Source organism: Pristiophorus japonicus, chromosome 15 (assembly GCF_044704955.1).
Source record: "Pristiophorus japonicus isolate sPriJap1 chromosome 15, sPriJap1.hap1, whole genome shotgun sequence".
NCBI lineage: Eukaryota > Metazoa > Chordata > Chondrichthyes > Pristiophoridae > Pristiophorus > Pristiophorus japonicus.
In genome coordinates this window covers 13,716,821-13,731,409 of record NC_091991.1, presented here as the reverse complement: position 1 = coordinate 13,731,409, position 14,589 = coordinate 13,716,821, and the positions used below count along the sequence as shown (strand labels likewise).

Here is a 14,589-nt window from a genome sequence, read left to right as displayed (position 1 = left end):
GCTTTGAGTTTGTCAGCATATACATATGATATTGAATACAGATGATCAGCTGATCACAGTAATGCTGATGCAATGTCTAGATTGCCTTCAAGTTACACCCGATAGGGAAGAGGTGTTCTATTTTTCATACATTGATGAACTGCCAGTCACAGCTGAAGAGATTGGTAGAGCAACCAAACATGACCCACTTATGTTAAAGGTGTAAGATTATATTGCAAACAGATGGCCAAACCAGGTAACAGACAAAGATATTCATCCATTCTTCATTCGTAGGAATGAATTATCAATCGATAAAGATTGTATCATGTGGGGTGCAAGAGTGGTTATACCAAATAAATTCATGTCCAAAATTATTAGGAGACCTCCATGACCAGCACCTGGGAATGTGCTTGACCAAGAGTTTTGCACGCAGTTACCTATGGTGGCCAGGTCTTGATAAAGATATAGAGTACATCGTAAGTCAGTGTACGACATGTCAATCGGTAAGCAAGCAACCACCATCAGTTCCATTACAGGAAATGGCCTCCCATGATGTGGCAAAGGCCAATATTAATTTTGCTGAGCTAGAAGGACAACAATTGTTCATTAGGATTAATAGCCATTCAAAGTGGGTTGAGGTGTTTCCAATGTTTAAAATAACAAGAAGTAAAACATTAGACATTTTGCAAAGATTATTTTCTTCATTTGGCCTCCCATAAGAAATTGTTTCAGATAATGGACCATAATTTTGTTCAGAAGAATTTGCACAGTACACGAGCAAAAATGGTGTGAAACATACCAAGGTTCCACCATGCCACCCTGCTTCGAATGGTGCAGCAGAGCGCACCGTACAAATTGTAAAATGTGCCCTCGTCAAACAAATGTTGGATCCAACTCCAAAGAAACGACAGTTGTCATTGGACCACAAATTGGCTAATTTTCTAATAACGTATCATAATATGGCTCACAAAACTATTGGTAGAACACCAGCAGAGTTGTTTCTCAAACGACAGCCAAGAACCAGACTCTCATTGTTGAAACCAAACTTTGGCACAGTCCGTAGAAGACACAATTAAGACAGAAAGAGAATCATGATAGAGGCAGAGTAAAAGAGAGAAGTGTGAAATTAAATCAGAAGGTGAGAATGAAGAACCATCACCATAAATGTGTAAAGTGGTTACCAGGAAGAGTGGTGAAGATATGTGGTCCTCGCACATATTTGGTCAAAATGTTTGGTCCTCGCACATATTTGGTCAAGATGTTTGATACTGGATAGGTTAGGTTTATTCACATTGATCATATTTTATCCACAAACATGGAAGTAGTTGAAGGTGGGAATGATTCAATTATTTCTGACTCATCAGATAGTTTTGATATACCAATAGCCTATCCTACATCCAATGTACTGGAAACAAATCCAAGAGAAAATCAGAATGTAAGTCTGAGTCTGAGTCAGGTAAACCAACAGTCTGAAGTGAGAGAGAGTTCAAATGGAAATCAAGGGCATGCCTTGGAAGAAAACTTCCCTCAGGATCAGCCTCGAATGAGTTTAAATTCGACACCATGTTTGGAAGGTTCTGTTCGAAAGCGAAGATATTCTCTTCGAAACAGAAAACAAGTGGTTAAGCTTGATTTGTAAATGTTGCAAAATAAGTCCATATCCTTTGTTATGTATAACCATGCAAGTTATGTATGATGATTGTTTGTCATAATGACTTCTTCATTAAGGAGGGAGAAGAGTAATGTATGTAGCTCCACACTGTGGACCTACTGTTTTACTGCAGCTAGTGCTGTTTAATACAGTCAGGTCACCTGACAGGAAGGAGGCTTCCACAGGAAGTTCCAGACCTGCAGCCATCGTGTGTTAAGTGTGCTCTTGAAGATATCATACTGTGGTTAAACAGTTAATGCAGTCTCTGTCTCTCTCTCCACCCACTCCTGATCCTGTGGTTAAACAGTTAATGCAGTCTCTCTCTCTCTCTCCACCCACTCCTGATCCTGTGGTTAAACAGTTAATGCAGTCTCTCTCTCTCCAGCCACTCCTGATCCTGTGGTTAAACAGTTAATGCAGTGTCTCTCTCTCTCTCTCTCCACCCACTCCTGATCCTGTGGTTAAACAGTTAATGCAGTCTCTCTCTCTCTCTCTCCAGCCACTCCTGATCCTGTGGTTAAACAGTTAATGCAGTCTCTGTCTCTCTCTCCCCGCCCACTCCTGATCCTGTGGTCAAACATTTAATGCAGTCTCTCTTTCTCTTTCTCCACTCCTGACCCTGTAGTTAATCCGTGAATACAGCCTGTCTCTCTGGTTTGCTGAGCTTGTAGTTCAGAGCCGGGTGCCGATCAGTGCAGCCAGTCTCTCTCACTTCCAGCTCCCTGTTGCAGCCTCGGTCTGTGGGATTGAAATGAGTCAGAAACCCTTGCGTGTGATCTCCGCCGCGGATGTGAATCTGGGGATTGGGAAATGTGGGACTGTGCCATGGGAGCTACCGTGAGTATCAGCGACTGTTAGGGCCACGGGTTAGAAAGCTTTTATTTCCATTGAGTTGGCCGGACCGGTTCTGGACAGGGTGGAGATGTCAGTGACTGACTGACTGACTGACTGAGTGTTGTGTTGTCAGGAACTGTAATCCCATCAGTTCAGATATCAGGAGGGGCGAGGCCTCCTGAGCTGGAACCTGGGCTGCTCATATTCCTGGCTGCCCGGGGTCGGGATTAATGTTCTGTTCGGTGATCACCTTTAGTTCATGTTATCCAACCACATACGTTTTAACTCAAGAAAAACTTTTAATGCTTCCCTGCCCTAACCATCAGTGTCAAATCTGTAAAAATGTCTCGCTATTCTTTGAAACCTGTTCCGTCTCTCACTGTTTCTAGTTCTGGTGAAAGGCACCGACCTGAAACCTGAACTCAGTTTCTCTCCCCACAGAAGCTGCCTGACCCGCTGAGTGTTTCCAGCATTTCCTGTTTTGCTTCTCTCCATCACTGAGCCCCAGATACGCCTTCCCAGTAACACATTATATCCCGCACCGTTACTAATCACAGCTTTCTCATCTGCAGGAATGAGTTTCGTTACTTTTTTTCGAAGATTACTGCGGTCTCCGCTCCAGGTAGGTACTGATGCACAAAGTCATTTGCTGAGGCCAAAAATATATCAGAGTCCTGTTTCAGCTCTCCACTCACTTTAAACTGAACTGCCCCTTTTACAAACATCGCCAATCCTGTTAAACTCTATCCTGGGTGGCCGAGCCCACTGCTGATGAGTCATCCTCCCCAACAGTACTCAAAGCAGTGTATCTGTTTTGCAGGGGGATGACCACAGGGGACCCCTGCACTATCTTTCTTGCACTGCTCTTCCTGCTGGTCTTCCATTCCCTATCTGGCTGTGGACCCTTCTCCTGCGGTAAGACCAACTCACTACACGTGATACTCACGTCATTCTCGGCATCGTGGATGCTCCAGAGTGAATCCACCCTCAGCTCCAATTCCGCAACGCGGACCGTCAAGAGCTCGAGGCGGATACACTTCCCACACACGTAGCGCCCAGGGACACCGGAAGTGTCCCCGAGTTCCCACATGGTACAGGAGGAGCATATCACGTGACCGAGCTCTCCTGCCATGTCTTAACCTTAGATACCCTTAAATTGGTAATAACAATGTTACAGTTCACTTACTGATATAAAAAATAAAAGAAAAGCTACTCACCAATCACTTACCCCATTGGCTGTGACGTCACTTTTTGATTACTTTCTACTTCTATTTTGCTTTCTCCCGCTGTAGCTGCACCGGTACGCTTTTGATAGGTCGCTCCCCTCTCACCAACTGCCGCTGGCTCTCGATCTCCCGCTGGGCTTTTGAAACCCAAGGCAAAGAACAAAAAGGGCCACTGTACAGCAAAATTCTAAAAGGACAAAGGGTGTTAAAAAAGCAAGCCTGAAGCTTTGTGTCTTAATGCAAGGAGTATCCGCAATAAGGTGGATGAATTAACTGTGCAAATAGATGTTAACAAATATGATGTAATTGGGATTACGGAGACGTGGCTCCAGGATGATCAGGGCTGGGAACTCAACATCCAGGGGTATTCAACATTCAGGAAGGATAGAATAAAAGGAAAAGGAGGTGGGGTAGCATTGCTGGTTAAAGAGGAGATTAATGCAATAGTTAGGAAAGACATTAGCTTGGATGATGTGGAATCTATATGGGTAGAGCTGCAGAACACTAAAGGGCAAAAATCGTTAGTGGGAGTTGTGTACAGACCTCCAAACAGTAGTAGTGATGTTGGGGAGGGCATCAAACAGGAAATTAGGAGTGCATGCAATAAAGGTGCAGCAGTTATAATGGGTGACTTTAATATGCACATAGATTGGGCTAGCCAAACTGGAAGCAATACGGTGGAGGAGGATTTCCTGGAGTGCATAAGGGATGGTTTTCTAGACCAATATGTCGAGGAACCAACTAGGGGGGAGGCCATCTTAGACTGGGTATTGTGTAATGAGAGAGGATTAATTAGCAATCTCATTGTGCGAGGCCCCTTGGGGAAGAGTGACCATAATATGGTGGAATTCTGCATTAGGATGGAGAATGAAACAGTTAATTCAGAGACCATGGTCCAGAACTTAAAGAAGGGTAACTTTGAAGGTATGAGGCATGAATTGGCTAAGATAGATTGGCTAATGATACTTAAGGGGTTGACTGTGGATGGGCAATGGCAGACATTTAGAGACCGCATGGATGAATTACAACAATTGTACATTCCTGTCTGGCGTAAAAATAAAAAAGGGAAGGTGGCTCAACCGTGGCTATCTAGGGAAATCAGGGATAGTATTAAAGCCAAGGAAATGGCATACAAATTGGCCAGAAATAGCAGCGAACCTGGGGACTGGGAGAAATTTAGAACTCAGCAGAGGAGGACAAAGGGCTTGATTAGGGCAGGGAAAATGGAGTACGAGAAGAAGCTTGCAGGGAACATTAAGGCGGATTGCAAAAGTTTCTATAGGTATGTAAAGAGAAAAAGGTTAGTAAAGACAAACGTAGGTCCCCTGCAGTCAGAATCAGGGGAAGTCATAACGGGGAACAAAGAAATGGCAGACCAATTGAACAAGTACTTTGGTTCAGTATTCACTAAGGAGGACACAAACAACCTTCCGGATATAAAAGGGGTCAGAGGGTCTAGTAAGGAGGAGGAACTGAGGGAAATCTTTATTAGTCGGGAAATTGTGTTGGGGAAATTGATGGGATTGAAGGCCGATAAATCCCCAGGGCCTGATGGACTGCATCCCAGAGTACTTAAGGAGGTGGCCTTGGAAATAGCAGATGCATTGACAGTCATTTTCCAACATTCCATTGACTCTGGATCAGTTCCTATCGAGTGGAGGGTAGCCAATGTAACCCCACTTTTTAAAAAAGGAGGGAGAGAGAAAGCAGGGAATTATAGACCGGTCAGCCTGACCTCAGTAGTGGGTAAAATGATGGAATCAATTATTAAGGATGTCATAGCAGCGCATTTGGAAAATGGTGACATGATAGGTCCAAGTCAGCATGGATTTGTGAAAGGGAGATCATGCTTGACAAATCTTCTGGAATTTTTTGAGGATGTTTCCAATAAAGTGGACAAAGGAGTACCAGTTGATGTGGTATATTTGGACTTTCAGAAGGCTTTCAACAAGGTCCCACACAGGAGATTAATGTGCAAAGTTAAAGCACATGGGATTAGGGGTAGTGTGCTGATGTGGATTGAGAACTGGTTGTCAGACAGGAAGCAAAGAGTAGGAGTAAATGGGTACTTTTCGGAATGGCAGGCAGTGACTAGTGGGGTACCGCAGGGTTCTGTGCTGGGGCCCCAGCTGTTTACATTGTACATTAATGATTTAGACGAGGGGATTAAATGTAGTATCTCCAAATTTGCGGATGACACTAAGTTGGGTGACAGTGTGAGCTGCGAGGAGGATGCTATGAGGCTGCAGAGTGACTTGGATAGGTTAGGTGAGTGGGCAAATGCGTGGCAGATGAAGTATAATGTGGATAAATGTGAGGTTATCCACTTTGGTGGTAAAAACAGAGAGACAGACTATTATCTGAATGGTGACAGATTAGGAAAAGGGAAGGTGCAACGAGACCTGGGTGTCATGGTACATCAGTCATTGAAGGTTGGCATGCAGGTACAGCAGGCGGTTAAGAAAGCAAATGGCATGTTGGCCTTCATAGCGAGGGGATTTGAGTACAGGGGCAGGGAGGTGTTGCTACAGTTGTACAGGGCCTTGGTGAGGCCACACCTGGAGTATTGTGTACAGTTTTGGTCTCCTAACTTGAGGAAGGACATTCTTGCTATTGAGGGAGTGCAGCGAAGATTCACCAGACTGATTCCCGGGATGGTGGGACTGACCTATCAAGAAAGACTGGATCAACTGGGCTTGTATTCACTGGAGTTCAGAAGAGTGAGAGGGGACCTCATAGAAACGTTTAAAATTCTGACGGGTTTGGACAGGTTGGATGCAGGAAGAATGTTCCCAATGTTGGGGAAGTCCAGAACCAGGGGTCACAGTCTAAGGATAAGGGGTAAGCCATTTAGGACCGAGATAAGGAGAAACTTCTTCACCCAGAGAGTGGTGAACCTGTGGAATTCTCTACCACAGAAAGTAGTTGAGGCCAATTCACTAAATATATTCAAAAGGGAGTTAGATGAAGTCCTTACTACTCGGGGGATCAAGGGGTATGGCGTGAAAGCAGGAAGGGGATACTGAAGTTTCATGTTCAGCCATGAACTCATTGAATGGCGGTGCAGGCTAGAAGGGCTGAATGGCCTGCTCCTGCACCTATTTTCTATGTTTCTATGATCATAGGAACAGAAAGGGGTCACTATGCCCCTCGAGCCTGTTCCGCCATTCGATGAGATCATGGGTGATCTAACTTCACATACCTGCCTTTGGCCCATATCCCTCAATACCTTTGGTTAACAGAAAGCTAACAATTGACCCCAAGCATCAATTGGCGTTTACGGATGAAAGTTCCAAACTTCTACCACCCTTTGTGTGTAGAAGTGTTTCCTAATTTCACTGCTGAAAGGCCTGGCTCTAATTTTTAGACTATACCCCCTGGACCGAGAATCCCCAACCAGCAGAAATAGTTTCTCACTATCTCTCTGTTCCCCTTCATATCTTGAAAACCTTGATCAGATTACCGCTTAACCTTATAAATTCATGATAATACAGCCCTAATTTGTGTAACCTCTCCTCGTAACTTAACCTATGACGTCCGGGTATCATTCTGGTAAACCTACGCTGCACTCCCTCCGAGGTTAATACATCCTCCCTAAGGTGTGGTGCCCAAAACTGCTCCAGGTGTGGTCTAACCAGCCGTAATATAACTTCTACCCCCCTTGTATTCTAGTCCTCTAGATATAAAGGCCAATCTTTATGATTATATTCTGTATCCATGACATTTTAATGATCTATGTACGTAACATCCCAAGTCTCTTCGGACATTCTGTTTTTAGCCTTTCACCATTTAGAAAGTATTTTGTTCTATCCTTTTTAGGTCCAAAGTGGATGAGCTCACATTTGCTGACATTGAAATCCATTTGCCACAGTTTTGCCCATTCACTTAATCTATCGATGTCACTGTGTAATTTGATGGGGTGAGGCTGAACCAAGGGATGGAGTTGGTACCAATACAGGGACTGTGCTCCTTCACATCGCCTCGGGGAAAGCATTTCCCAACTGGTGTCTGGTATCTGAGGTCCAAGTGGGCAGGAAGTGACCCTGGGGGGGGGGGGGGAGGAGTGACCCAGGGTGGTGGCGCGGGGGGGGGGGGGGAGGTGGAGAGGAGTGACCCAGGGTGGTGGCGCGGGGGGGCAGGGGGTAGTGATCTGGGGTGGGTTGGGTAGTGACCCCTGGGGGAGGGGAGGTGGGGGATAGTGACCCTGGAGGGGGGGGGGGGGGGGAAGAGTGACCCAGGGTGGTGCCGCGGGGGGGCAGGGGGTAGTGATCTGAGGTGGGGAGGGGGGGGGGGTAGGGTAGTGACCCCTGGGAGGGGGGAGGAGTGGGATAATGACACTGGGGGGTGAGGGAGGGGGGGATAGTGACCCTGGGGGGGGGGAGGTGGGGGATAGTGACCCTGGGGGGGGGAGAGGGAGGGGAGATAGTGACCGAGGGCGGGGGGGAGGGGGGATAGTGACCCTGAGGGGGGAGGGGGGAATAGTGAACCTGAGGGGGGGATAGTGACCCTGAGGGGGGGGTGGGTGGGAGAGGGGGGATAGTGACCCTGAGGGGGGAGAGTGACCCTGAAGGGGGGGGGGGGGATAGTGACCTGTGGGGGGGAAGGTGGTTAGTGACCCTGGGGTTGGAGGAGGGGGGTCGGAGAGGGGGGGGGGGGCAGGGAGGGGGGTGGAGGAGGAGAGGGGGTAGTGACCGGTGGGGGGGTGACCCTGAGGGGGGGGCGGAGGACTGCTCCCAGACCCTTGTCTGATGGCCATTCCAGCCCCTTACAATTAGCATTAAAATACAAATAATTTAATGCATGTGAATGAGCAGCTCACTGACCACACCATTAATGTTGTAGTTTGGCTTTAAACCATTGCTCAGGAATGCTCTGAGGAGCCAACTCAGATTACAGATATTAATACATTTTAATCAGCTCCCAATATAATGATTTAATCAATACTTGTGCAGTATATTGCCTGCCCCAAATTACTGTATACTCAGGCTGTTATACTGCTAGTTTTGTTACTTTAATTTTGCACAAAGGTTTTAAGTTATCAATTTGAATGGAATGGAGATAATGTCACTTTTTATACTATTCCAATTTTAGGCAGGAAAAACCTGGTGATCTGGGGCCGAGGAAGTGCCGTCAAAGACTGTCCATCTTTGCCGAACTGCTATGGTGTCGTTTTAAGCAGAACCTTGAGGTACATTGTTTGAGACTTGAGATTGTCCATAAGATGGAGAAATTGGATTTACAAACCAGATGAATCGCACAATCTTCATCCTTTCCACTGGGAAACTGATGGCTTTGAGCTCACTGTGTGAGCCATGGAATCTTGAGCACGTTGACTGTTAAAGGACGGAATTGTTTGTTTAGTTGAAGTGTCGCCTTTCTGTCAGCTCGGCCCATCAGCCCTGTTCTACCTCAGCCCAGTACAAATCTCCCTTTCCTCGCTAAAGCCCTTGAAAATATTGTCACCTCCCAGATCCCTGCCCACTCTCCCAAAACTCCACCTGTATAGTAGCAATCATTTTTGAGTTGGGTAGTGGATGGAAGTTGGAGGAAATGAGTCAGTGGGTCAACACTCTTCCCCCTGACGACATTAGGAACCCATTTTCTGCTCCCAAACTGGCCATAATTCGGAGGGGAATCCAACCCAACAAGTCATAGCCATTATGGCAAAGAAGGAGGCCATTCGATTCATGCCGGCTCTCTGTCGAGCCAGCCAGTCAGTCCCATTTCCCTGCACTCTCCCCGTAGCCCTGCAAGTTTAATTCCCTCAAGTGCCTATCCAATTTCCTTTTGAAATCATTGATCGTCTCTGCTTCCACCATCCTCGTCGGCAGCGAGTTCCAGGTCATTACCACTCGCTGCGTAAAAAAGTTCTTCCTCACATCCCCCCTGTATCTCTTGCCCAAAACCTTAAATCTGTGTCCTCTCATCCTTGTACCCTTAAATCTGTGTCCTCCAGTCGATGTACCCTTAAATCTGTGACCCCTAATCCATGTACCCTTAAATCTATGTCCCCTAGTCCATGTACCCTTAAATCTGTGTCCCCCTAGTCCATGTACCCTTAAATCTGTGTCCTCTAGTCCTTGTACCCTTAAATCTGTGTCCCCCTAGTCCATGTACCATCAGCTAATGGGAACAGCCTTTCTCTGTCAACCTTATCCAAACCTGTCTGAGGCTTTGATTAACATGAACTCAACCAATGAGTGAACATAAGAACATAAGAATTAGGAACAGGAGTAGGCCATCTAGCCCCTCGAGCCTGCTCCACCATTCAACAAGATCATGGCTGTTCTGGCCGTGGACTCAGCTCCACTTACCCGCCTGCTCCCCATAACCCTTAATTCCCTTATTGGTTAAAAATCTATCTATCTGTGATTTGAATACATTCAATGAGCTAGCCTCAACTGCTTCCTTGGGCAGAGAATTCCACAGATTCACAACCCTCTGGGAGAAGAAATTACTTCTCAACTTGGTTTTAAATTGGCTCCCCTGTATTTTGAGGCTGTGCCCCCTAGTTCTAGTCTCCCCAACCAGTGGAAACAACCTCTCTGCCTCTATCTTGTCTATCCTTTTCATTATTTTAAATGTTTCTATAAGATCACCCTTCATCCTTCTGAACTCCAACGAGTAAAGACCCAGTCTACTCAATCTATCATCATAAGGTAACCCCCTCATCTCCGGAATCAGCCTAGTGAATCGTCTCTGTACCCCCTCCAAAGCTAGTATATCCTTCCTTAAGTAAGGTGACCAAAACTGCACGCAGTACTCCAGGTGCGGCCTCACCAATACCCTATACAGTTGCAGCAGGACCTCCCTGCTTTTGTACTCCATCCCTCTCGCAATGAAGGCCAACATTCTATTCGCCTTCCTGATTACCTGCTGCACCTGCAAACTAACCTTTTGGGATTCAGAACCTCCCTCGGGAGCCGGCGCCTCACAACTTGAGCCGCCTCGAGGAAATCCCCTCTGTTCCTTTCAGTTCCGCGCGGAGGGGTTTCCTGTACGGGCTGCTCCTGCACACCCTCAACTTTGCCATCCTCGCCTGCCGTCCGGACACGCCATGGCGTACCATCTTGCCGTCCGGAGGAGGCGGGTTCCCCGACGGAGGGCACTCTACGCGGGAGTCCTCCCAGTATTTATCGGGGACTTGGCCTGGAGGGTGGTGCACGGAGCAGTGCCGTGCAACAAATTTTTAAGCCGGTTCACGGACTCCCAGGCCGCCTGCAATTTCTGCGGTCTGGAGGAGTCCGTGTTCCATGTTTTTATGGAGTGCACAAGGTTGCAGCCCCTGTTCCACTATTTGAAGGGGCTGCTCCTGAAATTCTGGCTGCACTTCAGTCCCACTCTCCTGATCTTTGGGCACCCTGTGCGGAGGGGAGCGGGTAGGTCCGAAGGCCTCCTCGTAGGACTGCTCCTGGGCACGGCCAAGGGTGCCATCAGCCGGTCCAGGCAGCGGGCGGTCGAGGGGGTCGTTCAACCTGACTGCCTGCCTCTCTTCCGCTCTTACATCCGGTCCAGGGTGTCCTTGGAGATGGAGCACGCGGTGTCCACCGGTACGCTCGCGGCCTTCCGCGAGAGGTGGGCACCGGAGGGACTGGAGTGCATCATCACGCCCGGCAACCAAATTTTAATTTGATTTTACGTTTTAAAGTTTAATTTGTTTTAATTGCCGGTGCTTTTAGTGTCCCCCTTCCCTTTTATAGGGGGCACTGGGGAAAATTGTTATTTTAGTGCCCAAAAAAAAAAACAAAAAAAAAACAAAAAAAAAAGAAAAACACAAAAAAAAACCAAAAAAAGGGGGGAAAAAAAGGGCCTTGAAAATGTCTGGAGTGTCACCCAGGTCGGGTGGCACCGTTTATTGTTTTTATGTCTTCACAGGTGAACTCAAAAGAGTTTCAGAACCTCCCTCGGGAGCCGGCGCCTCACAACTTGAGCCGCCTCGAGGAAATCCCCTCTGTTCCTTTCAGTTCCGCGCGGAGGGGTTTCCTGTACGGGCTGCTCCTGCACACCCTCAACTTTGCCATCCTCGCCTGCCGTCCGGACACGCCATGGCGTACCATCTTGCCGTCCGGAGGAGGCGGGTTCCCCGACGGAGGGCACTCTACGCGGGAGTCCTCCCAGTATTTATCGGGGACTTGGCTTGGAGGGTGGTGCACGGAGCAGTCCCGTGCAATAAATTTTTAAGCCGGTTCACGGGCTCCCAGGCCGCCTGCAATTTCTGCGGTCTGGAAGAGTCCGTGTTCCATGTTTTTATGGAATGCATGAGGTTGCAGCCCCTGTTTTATTATTAAAGGGGCTGCTCCTGAAATTCTGGCTGCACTTCAGTCCCACACTCCTGATCTTTGGACACCCTGTGCGGAGGGGAGCGGGTAGGTCCGAGGGCCTCCTCGTAGGACTGCTCCTGGGCACGGCCAAGGGTGCCATCAGCCGGTCCAGGCAGCGGGCGGTCGAGGGGGTCGTTCAACCTGACTGCCTGCCTCTCTTCCGCGCGTACATCCGCGCCAGGGTGTCCTTGGCGATGGAGCACGCGGTGTCCACCGGTACGCTTGCGGCCTTCCGCGAGAGGTGGGACCGGAGGGACTGGAGTACATCGTCACGCCCAGCAACCAAATTTTAATTTGATTTTATGTTTTAAAGTTTAATTTGTTTTAATTGCCGGTGTTTTTTAGTGTCTCCCTCCCCTTTTATAGGGGGCACTTAGGAAAAATAATATTATTTTAGTGCCCAAAAAACACAAAAACCCCCCCAAAAAAAACAAAAAATGGGCGTTGTAAATGTTTGGTGCGTCCCCCAGATCGGGGGGCCACGGTTTAATGTTTTTGTTTGCTCCAAAAGAGTTTCATGCACAAGGACCCCCAGGTCCCTCTGCACCGCAGCATGTTGTAATTTCTCCCCATTCAAATAATATTCCCTTTTACTGTTTTTTTTTCCAAGGTGGATGACCTCACACTTTCCGACATTGTATTCAATCTGCCAAACCTCAGCCCATTCGTTTAACCTATCTAAATCTCCTTGCAGCCTCTCTGTGTCCTCTACACAACCCGCTTTGTGCTCTGTGTGAGGGATCACCCTTAAACACAGGATCACCTCCCGTGTTCCGCCAGCGCTCGGACCCCTGAGTCAGTGTAAAGTTGTCGCACACAATTGCTCCACTGAATTCGGGCAATAAATGGAAACGGCAGGTCCAATCCAAAGACAGCTCCATCGAGGATGAAATGTGTTTGCAATGACTTTATTTCTTTGATCACAAATATAGCTGCCACAGGACCCGCTTAGATCAGTTTGCTAACTGAACAAAAAGCCTTTCACATAATTCTCAAACACTGAAGCTTTCCCCATGTCATTCTTGTACATTGAGCCGAGACAAAATACTGCGTTACATTTTTGAAGGGGTGATTTAAAAGCAAGTAAATACTTTTTTGTTTAAGAATTATTTAAATTGATCAGTTATACTTCAGCTAGGACAGTGACTGATTTCAGGTTTATTTTTTATCAGTTCTGTGCCCGAGAATGCTAACTATCTCTGCCGAGACTTGCCCAGCGCTCTTGTACTCTGCTCCCTCCCTCCGCTGAGTGAAGAGGTTGAAACAATATGGGTTATAGGCGGTGTCAAGCCCTATGCGGTAAGGATGTGAAAATGTATTCAGTATTATTCCACATTTATCAGATCAGAGTGTGTCAGGGTTCCGCCCATTCCGCTGCTCTCCTGTCCATTAGGGACAACTTGTGGGCTTTGCATTGACGCCAGTCGGCCCTGCTTTCCCCAGCCAGCCCATTACCCATTTACTGGAGGAGAAACGGGAGACTCAGGTGATGAGAGCTAGACTGTTGTCGCTCAACCAGCCCCCATCCAGTTCTGCAACACTGTGGGCTGGGATTTTCTCGGGTTTAAGCATGTAAATGTGGTTTACACCGAAAATCCGTCAAAGATATGGAACGGGTCACCGCTCCGAAGAAATTCCTGGCCACGTGTGACGTTCCCTGTTGCTGCAACTGCTTGAGATGATGAAACGGTGAATGGAGTTGGGTAGAGAACCAACCTGAGGGACAGGGGTGGGAATAATGGTTCACTTGTTGAAGCTGCCCCTTTAGAACCCTTTATTGAACGGGAACAGCGGTGATGGGCGAGTGTTGAAGTGGTGATGGGCACATGGGGTGGGGGTGATCAGATGGATATGGCTCAGTGGAGAATCACTCCAGGAACCAGAGATTACAACAAATGACTGGTGGGCATTTGAACAATGATGGACAGGAAAAGACCCTGTGGGTCCATCTGGCCTGTCCCACACCACTCTGATACCTTGTGTATTACAATAAATAGGCGCCCTACACCAAAAACCATGTGATCTCCTTAGAGGCGCATAAATAGATGCAAACCCAGGCCAATTTGGGGACAAAATCTGGGAGATTTCCCTCCGACACCACCTCCCAATTCCCATGGTGATCGAAACAAGTCCAGGAGATCCCTTCAGCCTTGATAATCCTTGCAACACTGACCACCACCCCAGCCAGAAATGGGTCCAGCTCTGGCTTGAGGTGTACGTTTTATATTGTGCACAGTGCTGAGGCTGAGCTCATTGCACGATGAGATTTAGTCACTTACTGCGGTGTATACAGGAACTAATGGGTTAGATTTGGGGCGAGAAATTTTACTGATAACAGTTGAGCAATTAGCTGAATCACGGGTGTCACTGTTTTAAGAATAGGGAATCTTTCACCAGCCCACACTTCCAGCAACTCTGAATTATTTGTGCCAGAAGGAGGAAGTTGTGTCAAACGATATTTTATATATTTTTCTGAGCCAGAAAGTTGTGGGTTCAAGTCCCACTCCAGGGACTTGAGCATAAAAATCTAGGCTGACACTCCCAGTGCAGTACTGGGGCCCCCCCCGGGCACCCCCGT

At 47.6% G+C, this 14,589-nt stretch overlaps 1 protein-coding gene across 1 annotated transcript in view; it reads left to right on the top strand.

Annotated features, from left to right (window-relative positions):
- Positions 1 to 1,820: 1,820 nt before the first annotated feature.
- LOC139281403 (dihydrofolate reductase) overlaps positions 1,821 to 14,589 on the top strand; it is an 18,403-nt gene continuing 5,634 nt past the window's right edge. The window contains exons 1-4 of the mRNA XM_070901562.1: positions 1,821 to 2,467; positions 3,037 to 3,086; positions 8,782 to 8,878; positions 13,184 to 13,310. Coding sequence (XP_070757663.1) covers positions 2,382 to 2,467; positions 3,037 to 3,086; positions 8,782 to 8,878; positions 13,184 to 13,310 — 360 coding nt within the window. The 5' untranslated portion in view covers positions 1,821 to 2,381. The remainder of the gene's footprint in view (positions 2,468 to 3,036; positions 3,087 to 8,781; positions 8,879 to 13,183; positions 13,311 to 14,589) is intronic.